The following is a 13,567-nucleotide window of genomic DNA, read 5'->3' as shown; positions in this document are numbered from 1 at the left end:
TGAGGCGGCGGCGGCTTCTTTCTGTGTGACATTAAATACATCATTTTTGATTTCATTTGTGCCAGGATGAACCAATCCAGCTCCCCTAGAATTGAATTCAGTGACTGTTTTAGTGGCTCCCTTTTACCTTTGAAAATATGTGCTTTTTTTAAGACGAGTTATTCCTGTAAATATTGACCCAAAAAATTGGTTATCACAGAGGGTGGGATCTTCCTTGTTTGCAAGATCTCTTTAAAGTACTTATTGGGAAATGAATAGTTATCAGGAAACTCACCACTGGTGTAGAAATGCTTAGTTTACTAATCAACACTGTAAGCAAATGACACGTTTGCTTTATATTAACAGTATACAGGGAAACTTATTATTGAATTGCTGAAATATAAATTATGATAAAGTATTATTGTGTAATATTATTCAAATTTAAAATAAATGTTTATAAATGTAACCTTTAATCCATAAAAAAGTGATTAAAGCTGAATTTTTAGCATCAATACTCCAGTCTTCAGTGTGAATGATTCTTCAGAAATCATTCTGATATGATGATTTGATGCTCAAGAAACATTTCTGAATTATTATCAATATTGAAAACAGTTGCGGTACTTCATATTTTTGTGTAAACCATAATATGTTTTTAGCTTAGTGTAGCTAAACTCTCACTTAACTGCTTGGTTAATAGTATGTACACTTGTAAAGTAGCTTCCCCAAAACTGCTAAACTTCCTGGGGAGTTGAGTATGTTTGTTTTATCTTGAACGTTTGTGTCTGTGGCAGTGGAGCTGGCGATGATCATGGACAGGCTGTATGGTGGCGTGTGTTACGCAGGCATCGACACAGACCCCGAGCTGAAGTACCCGAAGGGAGCGGGGCGGGTGGCCTTCTCTAATCAGCAGAGCTACATCGCTGCTATCAGTGCTCGTTTCGTACAACTGCAGCATGGGGAAATTGATAAACGGGTCAGTGCTGACTTCCACACAACACTCCCCTTCCATGACCTGGCATTGATCCAGCGAGCCTCACAAACACTCAAACTCTAAGCCTAATTAAGACATTTCAATATATTTCTGGCTTATTAACAGGTTTTAGTTGAAATTGAAATGCGTTCTGTTTAGGGCTGGGCTTTGACGCAAATTTCCCGATTCGATTCGGTTTTGATTCGCAAGCTTTCATTTCGATCAAGTACAGTACATGGCAAAATTCCTCAAGACAAAACATATCTCTCAACTAATGCTGCAAACTATACAGGGAACGCCAGTTGGTACATCACTATAATATTAAAGGTTACAATTTACTGATTTGTAGGCTACTTGCAATTTTTTTTTAATAATAATAATAATAATAATAATGTTATTATAATACATTTTTTATGACACATTTGTTTCTGTCATAAAAACATGACAGATTTATTCAAAAAATACATTACATATTGAAGAATAGGTAAAGTAGAAATACAATAAATATGCAATAAAGTGCATATATTTATTAAAATGCTCCTCTGAATGGTTTTTCTGAGGTAAACGTGACGTTATGTGAAATTGTTTACAAGCTGTTTTATTGACGTCTTTCCGCGGTTGAACTCGTTGAGCGATTACATGAGACATGATACATTTCAGTAAGTTGTTCTGTATCCCTCAACATCCCTTCTGATGTTCATTCATGTTTATTTCACTACTGTAACTAGTAAAGCAGAAGAGATGATCGGTTCACGTTACAGCGATCTGTCGTGCGACATTAATTAGTGCCAAAACGGTATTTATTGTTTGAGTTTTGTAATGAAATAGACAGAAAGTTGAGACTTTGTTTTATATCAGACTTAAAGCTACACTGTGTGATTTTTCTCCCCCATCTAGCGGTGAAATTGTATATGACTACCCAGTGAATATTAGTTTCTGTTCCTCTCAATTCCGAGGGCGTTTTAACTCCTACGGTGGCCGTATTATTCCAAGATTAACATGGCTTCCAGTTATCGACTTCGTCCATGACAATAATAAACAATACGTCTAAAATGAATAAAACTACAGGACAGATGTCAGGAGGTAAACGTCACCCTTGGAATCGGCTATCCCAGCATAATCAGATTAGGCTAACGTTACAATGTGTACAAAGTAAAAGCAATTAAAAATAACTAAAATTTACAGTGTCCTTTTTTTTATATAGCTTAAAAAATTGCGCCTTTAAAACTATTCATTACCTGTGATCCGTCGCAGCACAGATTTATGTTTCAAGGTAAACAATACTTTTTCACCATTGACACGAGGATGAAGTTATACCAGAGGTCGATCTGGCGTTATGCACAACCATGCTATGGTTAGACAAGCAACTATAAAACTTCGAATTTACACAAATGAATTACATCAGGCTGAATTACCTGTCGAGAAGAAAGCAGGCAACCTCGGCGTCCGTTTTAAAATCTTCTCCTCATGAGCTCTTTCCATCTGGGAAAAGTTACTCCAATATTGACTATGGTCTTGCTGATTTGCCTGTTGCGTTGACGTTTTAATTCTCTCTTTCAAATGTGAGTACGCACGCACACACACACACACACACACACACACACACACACACACACACACACACACACCACACTATCTTTCAAATCTGCCGGCACTCGCGAGCTCGCGAGTAATCTCCCCCTCGCATTCGTCACGGTGTCACTGAGTGAAAAACGCAAAAGGCGAAGCTTGAATTTACAGGTATGTCCCTCTTTGGCTAATGTAGTTTCAAGATGGAGGCGCAACATGGCGACCGGCATTCGAACCCCTCACCCTTATGTACTTTCAATGGCAGATTATAAACTTAAGAGAATACTTTATTACTTGAAAGAAGTAAATATACATTAATGAGCACATATATTTTTGAAAGAACTAAGTGTTTTTTGCTAAGAATCAACTAAAAAAGTTACACAGTGTAGCTTTAATAAAACACAAAGATTAATGCGATTCATTGGATGGGGGATGCGCAATGATAAATTTTGTTCATTCATCAACTGAAAACATCATAGATTAAAGATCGATTCTTGAGATTTAAGAAACGAAATCGATTAAAATCATGAAATTTATGTTGTTAACCCAGCCCTAATTTCTATAATGCAGGACTTAGAAATAGGAAAGATGGGATTTTGAGACTGAAATTTTCAGGACATACTTATCAATGATAAAATCCAATGAAACCTGAATAAAACGTCATATTTCAAGACACAAGAGAAAATATATTTTGCATTTAAATGTAAATTTTTAAGGTTTCAGGTGCATTTAAAAAAAAAAAAAAAAATTCATGTCAGTGGTTTCCCCTTATTCTCATTACAATTAATCAGTTTTGCCTTTGTGGTCAGTGGTATTTTAGTATCATTGAGATACTATTATGCTTTTTTTTTGGTTGTTATTGTCATTTTTACATGATTTTTATGTCTGTATAGACTTATTCATTTGTATTTATGTTTTACAAATGTAAGTACATTAAGTTAAACTAAATGAAAACGAGAAACTAGCTGAAATGAAGTTTTATTTCAAGCATCAAAAAGGTTTTTTAATGGTCTTAGTTTTAATTTCAGTTGGTACTTATACGTTGTGTTATTGTACTGCCTATTTTTTATTTAAGTTTTTACCCTTTATCACAAAACAAAATAATAACAATTGAATAATCAATTGCAGAACAGATTAAACAAGCAATACACAAAAGTCCTTTAATTATTTTTAACAATATAACAATTTTTGCCGTAGTGACAGTTAATATTAAGAATAATGGGGATTACAAACGACTTGAATGGAAAATGCCCATAATTATCATGAAAATAATGTCAGAATGCAAAAAAAATCAAAACAATACATAAGTTGCAAGTGTTAGATATGAATGGCGCACGTGTGTGTAACCGTCTGCTGATGTGTCCCGGTCCAGGTGGAAGTGAAGCCATACGTCTTGGATGACCAGCTGTGTGATGAGTGTCAGGGGACTCGCTGCGGAGGAAAGTTCGCTCCGTTCTTCTGCGCTAACGTGACCTGTCTCCAGTATTACTGTGAATACTGCTGGGCGGCCATCCACTCGCGCGCCGGCCGCGAGTTTCACAAGCCCCTGGTGAAGGAAGGAGGAGACCGACCTCGCCACATCTCCTTCCGCTGGAACTGAAGCTGGTAGAGAGAGGGAGAGAGAGAGAAAGAGAGAGAGAGAGAGAGAGGGAGAGAGAGGAGTCGCAGAATCATCATCGAAATAAATGCACTTTTCTGTTGCTGGTTCCTTTTTAGTTTAACTTAAAAAAAAAAAAAAAGACAAACAAAAAAATATATGATTTTAATTTGTCATTTAATATATTTAAAAAAAATGGATGTGTATCCAAAAAAAAGATTCAGGAAGAAAAAGAAAATGTCTAATCCATCTCTCTATTTTTTTATAACTCCATTATATTTCATTTTTCGAGTGCACAGAGATGTGAATATATTGAGTATTAGTATAATTTGTCAGTAAGTATCTGCATGACTTTTAGAATTGGCTTTTTGTTAACATTGCGATTTGGAAGTATTACGTCCTATTTTAATTTAACGGAAAAGGCAAAAGGAGCAGGTGCGAAAAGAAGCGGCGCGTCGAAGAGTGCACTTGTTTCTCCGCCAGCCAGAGTGCAGATGTGTGGTCTAAGATCTGAGTTGTTAACCAAAGCTTGGGATATGAAAACAGAAGAAGCGAATTCTCTCAACGCTCTGTTTTTTTTCTTTTTCATTTTATACTTTGTACTTTAAGACCATGCTAATCTTTAATGTTTCCTGATGACAACAACTGATTCCACAACAGCTGTCTGGATTTGATCTCCATCGTGACATGCAAGAAAACTAATACCTCAAGCTTAGCTGCTAGTTTAAGTCGAATATATATATAGAGAAAAGAGAAAAAAAAAAAAAAATCAAAGCTCGTCTCTCACCCTTTCCCCCCCAGGACCACAGAAAAGGAAATGACATCAGCAAACGGCACATTGAGAAAATCTGCTCTGTCACTTCCTGTTTTGAATTGGAGATTCAGCAATCCTAGTGGGGAATGTATGTTGTTAAAGTTGCAGTAGTCTGCCTGCAAGCTGGTTCCAGTGCAAGGAACTTGATTTCGTTGCCGTCGTTCTCTCAGGCTTTTAGCGGCAAGCCTTTGGTTTTCATTCTTTAACTCGCAATATGTGTCTCGTAAGCCTTTCCCCAGCCCCCAGAAGCCCCGAGAAGAGGTGTACGTACAAGCAGAAGAGCAGTGAACGTAGCTACGTAGAAGAGAGGAAGCCCGACCCGACCCGCTCAGCCTGAGTGTAAAGCATAACTGAAGGTAGTCCATGCATCTCTCCATCCCCCAACACAAGAGCTTTTACTTTTTCCGACATTAGGGAACCAAAGATGGCTGTGTAGTAGCTAGCAAACACCACGGACGTTTCCTTTCTTTCGCCCCTGCAGATTTGATTTGATTTTTCGGCCCCCAAACCCCAGTCATCGTCCCAGATGGGCTCCAGCAAACCAAAGATTGGCCTTGACATCGATCAGCATGCAGTTAAAGTCCTAGTAACACTAGTGAGAACCACCCCACCCCGCTTTCCCAAAGGTCCAACCAAGGAGACGCGTGAAAAAATTCAAATAATCGATCGGAAACCGTAAAGCGCAAGAGTCAGGGAGTTAGTGACACACTAGTGATAAACGGATGCTCGCGTCCCGACAGACCCGTTCAGCGCCGTCAACATTTTCGAAGTTCAAACACTTTTTGAAGAATTTGCCGTTAATAAGATGGCAAAAAGAAAAAAAAAGAGAAAAAGATGATTATTTTATACATGGCCTGCTGATTTTTTGGTACAGTGTTTTCTAGCTAAATTATTTTGTCATGCACATATAAACATTTATTATGCACTACTTTTCTAAATACTTTTTTTTCAACAGTCATTTTAGGCACATTTTTCACAAATGGAAAAAAAAAACTCCTTTTTGCAATACCTCAATTTTTCACATTGTGAAAGGTAGCTTTTGTACTTTTGTTACTGAGAGATGTGCATATATGGAAATTTTCATTTTAAGAGTTAAAATTTAATATATATTATTTTCAATTATGCTTTTTATACATTTCAGTGCTGAGGAATCTTTACAACTAAAGCACGCACTTGTGTTGACGCGACAAATCTGCAGAGGAGAGTTCAGAAGTGCATTGCTTAAGGTCTCGGCTCTTGTACACTAGATTTTAACGGCAGCCCTACAGTAGATTTGGGAAATGAGCTGACAGCAGCATGGTGAAGAACAACACGTTGTCGTTCATGTTCATATATTGCGCAAAAATGGCTAAAAGATGACCTTGTCTCCATAGCTGGAATATAAACTATAATAATAATAATATAAGGAGAATGCTAATCTGGTTCCTCGTATCACACGAATGGATGTTTGATGTCTAGGTATTTTAACAGTTGAAAATATATATATATATATATTCTTGAACTGCCAACTAGTTCCTATTGTAATCCTTAGCATGCATGACGAGAAGAAGAAGAAAAAAAAAAAAAACGTAGCTATTGAAATTAATTGTTGTGGTTGTGCACCAGATGTTCCTAAAGCTTTCGTTTAAGGCCACCCCACACCCCTGCACCCTTCTTCCCATGATATAATCCAGTCCCGATAGGACACACACACACACACACACACACAGAACTCTAAAACGATGAATTCGCAGTGCAGGACGAAAGCATCTTCTATAGTACGCTGGTGAAAAGACTTGAGAAAACTTCATCCCCTCTGTCTGTTTGAAGTAAATCAAAACCCGTTTGGAGGAAGGGGAACTTAAGACTTGAATGTGGTAAATGTTGCAAGTTAACTTGGAGTTGTTATGTGCAATACTTTTTTTGAACTTTTTCCAGATAAAGACTCTTTGCAATGTAATTCTTTAATGCCATTTTTAATTGCCGACATTTAAAGAAGATGTTAATATGTTTTTCACAGTCATTTTCTACTGTTATTGTAATCCTTTTCATGCTGGTGTTTGTAAAAAAGAAAAGAAATCAAACTATTTGTACTAATATAAATAATTGAAGTTATTTTTAAAACATTAAAGGTTTTGTGCTCATTTGCTTATTTTGTTTATTTCAAGCTACTGTGATTGATTGCATTGTAATTATTAGGTCAACAATGTATTTAGCTGTTTATTGGTATATTTTTAATTGGAATGTATAATTAATTTTTATAATTTTGATCAGATTTTTGTTATATTTTTGAGGTGAAGCTTTTAATATGTTAAAGTGTCTAGTTTTTACTAATTGCTATATTGTGCTCCACAATATATGGTTCACATTTTCTGAAGGAAAATAAATATTTAAATATCTGTCTGTTAACGATGTTACTTAATGGCAAAATTTCAATAGTTTTTAACTGTGTATGGGAAGGTTGTTGTATTTATTAATAGCATTTTTTTTTACTTAAGATATCACCTTAATTTTTATTGTCATTTCACTTTATAAGTTCCTATTTTTGTATTTTTCTTTCTAATTAAGTTATGTTATACGAAATGTCCATATTCTAGGAGTTGGTCTGTAAGTGCTAGTGAAACAAAAAGAAAAATCTAATGTTATTTAATTGTTTGCAGCCAACTATTTATAACAATATGCATAATTTTTAAATATTTGTAATGTGAAATGTTGAATGAATAAAACTTAACTGTGACAAGACGTGGACTTTTTTGCATTTCTTCCCTGAAATACTCGAGTCTCCTCCTCTAGATATCTGCATCACAAACCCAAAGTGAAGGATCTCATAATGCTTTGTCTGAAAATGATGCTTTTATATGGATGATATTTTCAAAACACTTGCGTGAAATGGCGAGTGGACGTTGATACGGTTTCCTATGCGTCAGCCAATCATGACAGTGGCTGTTTGCTAAGTGTTAGTTCACCCAAAACTAACATTATCTCGTAATTGACTCGCCCTCAAGTTGTCCTTGGTCTATATGACTTTCTTCTTTCAGCGAAAAACACGACTGGACTTCTATTAAAACATGTCCTGGCTCTTTCCAGTTTTATAATGGGAGTGAACGGTTAGCCCCAAAAAAGTGCATCCATCCATCATAAAAGTAATCATACTTTTGCAGTATGTTATGCAGAGTTTTTTTGTGATTGTTGCGGGCAAAAAAAAATGTGATGGAATATGCGGGATATTTATGCGAGGAAACTTTCAAAAATTGTGGGAACTTGCAAAAATTGCAGTTTGATGAAAAAGAGAGAAAACAAATGATTCCCCCAACACCCTGTTCTCACTAGGCTACTACCTTAATGTAAAGAGTCATTTCTTATTCCTTCCTATGCTAAGCAAGCATACTACATCACAGAAAGTGCTGGGCATATTTAAGTTATCATCTTGTTTTATTTCAGACCTTAATAAACACATGGCGAAAAACTTACAAAACATTGATGAGTCAAACAAGTTCTGTAGCTTTACAAAAGGAATATGCTACAACTTCTGTAAAAATGAATAAATAAGATATAAAAAAATAAAATGTGTGCTTCCTGTTTTACAGAGGAAATAAGTGCTTCCAATGCACAAACTGCAATCTCTTCCTGTAACGTAAATTTACATACTACTAATATACTTACAATTGTAATAACGTCACTTTATAACGTTCCCATGGCAACAGGGGAAAATGGCTGCTCTTGTGTGAAGGAAACGCAACATTTTTCATATTTCTGCTAAGATATATGTGACTTTTTTGCAACGAAAATGCGGGGATTATGAAATCATGCAAGCCCCGCATATTTTGCGTGCGGAAATCGGCAATTTGTGCGGCGTATTTGAAAAAATGCGGCCCCCGCATAAATATGCGGACTTTGGCTGATTATGCATTGAATTATGCAATCGCATAATCGTGTTTTTCTGGAGGGACTGATAAAGGCCTTCTGCTGTGAAGCCATGCGCTTGTGTAAGAAAAATACTCATATTTATAACTTTATAAACCATAATCACTGGCTCCCGGTAACGGCCGTACACGAGTCTAGTTCCGGCGGAAGAGTGACCTCTGACCCCTGACGCGATGTAGGAGTAGCGTTTAAACTCTCACAGTTCAAACAACAAACTCAAGCTCCTCCCACATTTCTCTTTACAAATTCTCCTTTTAGACTTCTAATTCATGACCGGTGTTTTGTTTTGCTCTATCCTCTGCGCTTCCGCGTTCATCAATATGTCATGCGTCGGGTCAGGGGTCACTCTTCCACCGGAACTAGACTTGTGTACGGCCGTTACCGGATGTTAGTGGTTTTGGTTTATAAAGTTATAAATATGAGTATTTTTCTCATGAAAATGCATTGCTTCGCTTCAGAAGGCCTTTATTAACCCCTGGAGTCGTATGATTACTGTTATGATGCGATATTTTGGGCTTCAATTTTTTTTACTATTCACTCCCATTACAAAGCTTGGAAGAACCAGGATATGTTTTAATATAACTGATTGTGTTCGGCTGAATGAAGAAAGTCTTGTACATCTAGGATGGTTTGAGGGCGAGTAAATTATGGGATCATTTTCATTTTGGGGTGAATTAACCCTTTAAAGGAGCTGCCCCTTAAAAACAGATCATTTCAGGCATATATATATATACAGGTGCTGGTCATAAAATTAGAATATCATCAAAAAGTTGATTTATTTCAAGAATTCAACTTAACAGGTGAAACTAATGTATTATATAGACTCATTACATGCAAAGTGAGATATTTCAAGCCTTTATTTGTTATAATTTTGATGATTATGGCTTACAGCTTATGAAACACACAGAATCAAAATCTCAGAAAATTAGAATATTACATGAAATCACACAGTAATTACACAGTGATACCATGGTCATTGAACCAGGTTTTGGTTGTTTTGGCAGTGTGGGCCGGTGCAAATCCTGCTGGAAAATGAAGGAAGCATGAAGTGCTCTGAAAATGTCCTGGTAGACGGCTGCGTTGACTCTGGATTTAATAAAGCACAGTGGACCAAAGTCCTCTTTTCTGATGAGAGCAAATTTTGCATCTCATTTGGAAACCAAGGTCCCAGAGTCTGGAGGAAGAATGGAGAGGCACACAATCCAAGATGCTTGAAGTCCAGTGTGAAGTTTCCACAGTCTGTGTTGGTTTGGGGAGCCATGTCATCGGCTGGTGTTGGTCCACTGTGCTGTCCACTCAACGCAGCCGTCTACCAGGACATTTCCAGAGCACTTCATGCTTCCTTCAGCAGACAAGCTTTATGGAGATGCTGACTTCATTTTCCAGCAGGATTTGCACCTGCCCACACTGCCAAAATAACCAAAACCTGGTTCAATAACCATGGTATCACTGTGTAATTACTGTGTGATTTCATGTAATATTCTAATTTTCTGGGATTTTGATTCCGTGGGTTTCATAAGCTGTAAACCATAATCATCAAAATTATAACAAATAAAGGCTTGAAATATCTCACTTTGCATGTAATGAGTCTATATAATATATTAGTTTCACCTGTTAAGTTGAATTCTTGAAATAAACCAACTTTTTGATGATATTCTAATTTTATGACCAGCACCTGTATATATATATAACCTATATGTTTTTTTGTGCATTTTTGTTATTAACATTCAAGGAACATATTAAAATAATTAAACAAAATCGTATAAATGTATTTTGCTTTAGAAATGTGGGTGTAGTTCTAGGAGCATCAGTAAACTGTCTTTTGTTCTATTATTAGATTGTGTTGTTCTCATCAGGTTCTCAGTGGCTCCCTCTGCTGTCTCTGCGGTCACAAGCACAGCTCTTTGTCTCTAGAACTTAGAAGCTTTGTATTTGTCCTTAGTCTCTTTGTCTTAGTCATTTTCTTGAGTCCATTTTCATATTTACATAAAACATATTTGACACTCATGTAGATTTGCCATTTTGCGTGTCTTATGTCTTCATTAATGTCAATTCTACAATATTCTCTAAACACACAGTGTCTTCTAAATGAGCCAAATACATGATTTAACATGGTCCAAATAAAGACAAATCAAAAGCAAATGTCAAGCAGGAGGAAAAATTACTGATATTTTCTTATTGATATTATTATTAATTATTGATAATTCAACTATTGATAGCACACGTTTCTGTTGACAAAATCAGTTTTTATTAACCATTATTTTAATTCTCAGCTTATTTCTCCTCAATACTCCACAGGAGATCGAGTCTCTCAGCGCTTTGTCATTTTACCGGTGACGTTTTCATCAGTTTCAGTGAAGTTTCTTTGTCTAGGTTTCACGCAGGTTGTGCTGTCTCGCTGAGGTAATGAATATTCTGATCTGCTCTAATGAAACACTGAACATGCCTCACTTGTTCCCTGATATCTATCCAGCGACAGGATCAGTGGAATAATAGAAAGAGTGAGATGAGATCACCCTCGTCTCTGGAACAGAGGTTAAGCACTGAGTGTAGTCGGGTCACAGTCGGATGATCTGCTCCCCGTGAGACTGTGGGACAGGAACCGAGAGGTTTCAATCACAGAACTCATCTGGAGTCATTTGGATGATAAACAGGTTGATGATCCGTTGAACATGTGCATCAACGCCATACCCTTCTGCAAGAGTTTCACTATGAATAAGGCTTTTTTCTTTGGAGTCCCTTGTGAAAAAGAAGTACACTTTAGCTTACTTTAAAAAGAGTGCTTTTTACAGGAATAATGGAATAATCATTTTTAAATATTTTTGGACACTTAATTGCATGGTATTTGCAACTAAATTACAATGTATTGTAGTTTACATTTATAATAAATTAAATTAGTTGAACTTAAGAGTGCTTTTTTCAAGTTCATCTTTGTGTAATTCCGTAATCATTTCTGTTTGTCACTGAAATGTTAAAGTGTACTGTCCACTAGCATGGTTTAAATCATACTTATCTGACCGTTATCAGTTTGTAGCAGTAAATGATGAGATGTCTTATCGATCACAAGTTCAGTATGGCGTACCACAAGGCTCAGTACTAGGACCGTTGCTGTTCACTCTGTACATGCTACCATTAGGAGATATCATTAGGAAACATGGCATTAGCTTTCACTGTTATGCTGATGATACTCAGCTCTATATTTATTAAAAACCTAACGAAACCTACCAATTCACTAAATTAACAGAATGCATAGCTGATATAAAAAATTGGATGACTCGTAATTTCCTACTACTTAATTCTGAAAAAACAGAGATTCTAATTATTGGACAAAAAACTTCCTCACGTAATAACCTAGAATACTGTCTAACACTTGATGGCTGCTCTGTTAAGTCTTCGTCGTCGGTTAGGAACCTGGGTGTGCTCTTTGATACCAATCTTTCATTTGAAAGTCACGTGTCTAGTATCTGTAAAACCGCATTCTTCCATCTTAAAAATATATCTAAATTACGTCATATGCTCTCATTGACAAATGCGGAACAATTAGTTCATGCGTTCATGACCTCAAGGCTAGATTATTGTAATGCTCTACTGGGTGGTTGCCCTGCACGCTTAATAAACAACCTACAGCTAGTTCAAAACGCAGCAGCTCGAGTTCTTACCAGAACCAGGAAGTATGACCATATTAGCCCGGTTCTGTCAAAACTGCACTGGCTCCCTATTAAACATCGCACAAATTTTAAAATATTGCTGATTACTTACAAAGCACTAAACGGTTTAGCTCTGCAGTACTTGAGCGAGCTCTTAACGCATTATAGTCCTTCACGTCTATTGTGATCTCAAAAGATCTCGGCCAGTTGATAATACCTAGAATATCAAAATCAACTGCTGGCGGTAGATCCATTTCCTGTTTAGCACCAAAACTTTGGAACAGTCTTCCTACCATTGTCCGGGAAGCAGACACACTCTGTCAGTTCAAAGCTAGATTAAAGACACATCTCTTTGACCTAGCATTCACATAATACATTATAGACTTCTATAATTCAATATTAGGCTGCATAGATTAGGTCAGCTGGAACCGGGAACACTTCCCATAAATCCTGATGTACTCGTTACATCATGAGAAGAATGGCATCTACGCTAATTTTAGTGTCTTTGTTTATCCCGAGGTTTTCCCGCAGCCTGCCGGATCCAGGCCGTATCCAGATCTGATGAAGGACCTTCGCCTGGACCCGATGACAACGCAGTGCTGAAGTGCCAACTAGTCTCTCCCTATGGAGGATCCCTTTACCACTCTACAGATAAAGCGTTTTCGGGAAATTCGTTTCGCGTACCTTCCCCGAAGTGACAAAATAAAATAAAAGTCTGTACCAAATTTATAAGGAAACACCAGTACTTTGTTTAGGCTTGGTTTGCAGGGAATTACAAACCTGCGCACATATATTCAAACGCACATAACTATAGAACCAATTCTTAATGCGCATGTGAATGCCATCAGCGTTTCTCACAGGTTCGCATTTAAAGTCTGTGTAGAGGGAATGGTGTCGTCTTAGCGGCCCCTAATTTAATAACAAATGATTGTTGCGACGGAAGCGAATCAATCAAAACTAACTTTAGCTGGAAAATAACTTTATTAAAGAACCAATATAAAGCCAAAACAATCTCTGTTACCCTAAATTATACGTTTGTCTCTGTAAAGCTGCTTTGAAACAATCTGCATTGTTAAAAGCGCTATATA

The 13,567-nt window shown here is 36.8% G+C and overlaps 1 protein-coding gene across 2 annotated transcripts in view; it reads left to right on the top strand.

Moving 5' to 3' along the window:
- The window catches only part of cpeb4b (cytoplasmic polyadenylation element binding protein 4b), a 33,034-nt gene extending 26,575 nt beyond the window's left edge, over positions 1–6,459 (top strand). For both annotated transcript variants that reach the window (XM_079847018.1, XM_079847017.1), the window contains 2 exons: positions 771–952; positions 3,891–6,459. In XM_079847018.1, coding sequence (XP_079703144.1) covers positions 771–952; positions 3,891–4,118 — 410 coding nt within the window. In that variant the 3' untranslated portion in view covers positions 4,119–6,459. The remainder of the gene's footprint in view (positions 1–770; positions 953–3,890) is intronic.
- Positions 6,460–13,567: the final 7,108 nt, after the last annotated feature.

Source organism: Squalius cephalus (genome assembly GCF_949319135.1).
Source record: "Squalius cephalus genome assembly, chromosome: 17".
In the NCBI taxonomy this organism is placed as follows: domain Eukaryota; kingdom Metazoa; phylum Chordata; class Actinopteri; order Cypriniformes; family Leuciscidae; genus Squalius; species Squalius cephalus.
This window is presented reverse-complemented; position numbering and strand designations above follow the sequence as displayed.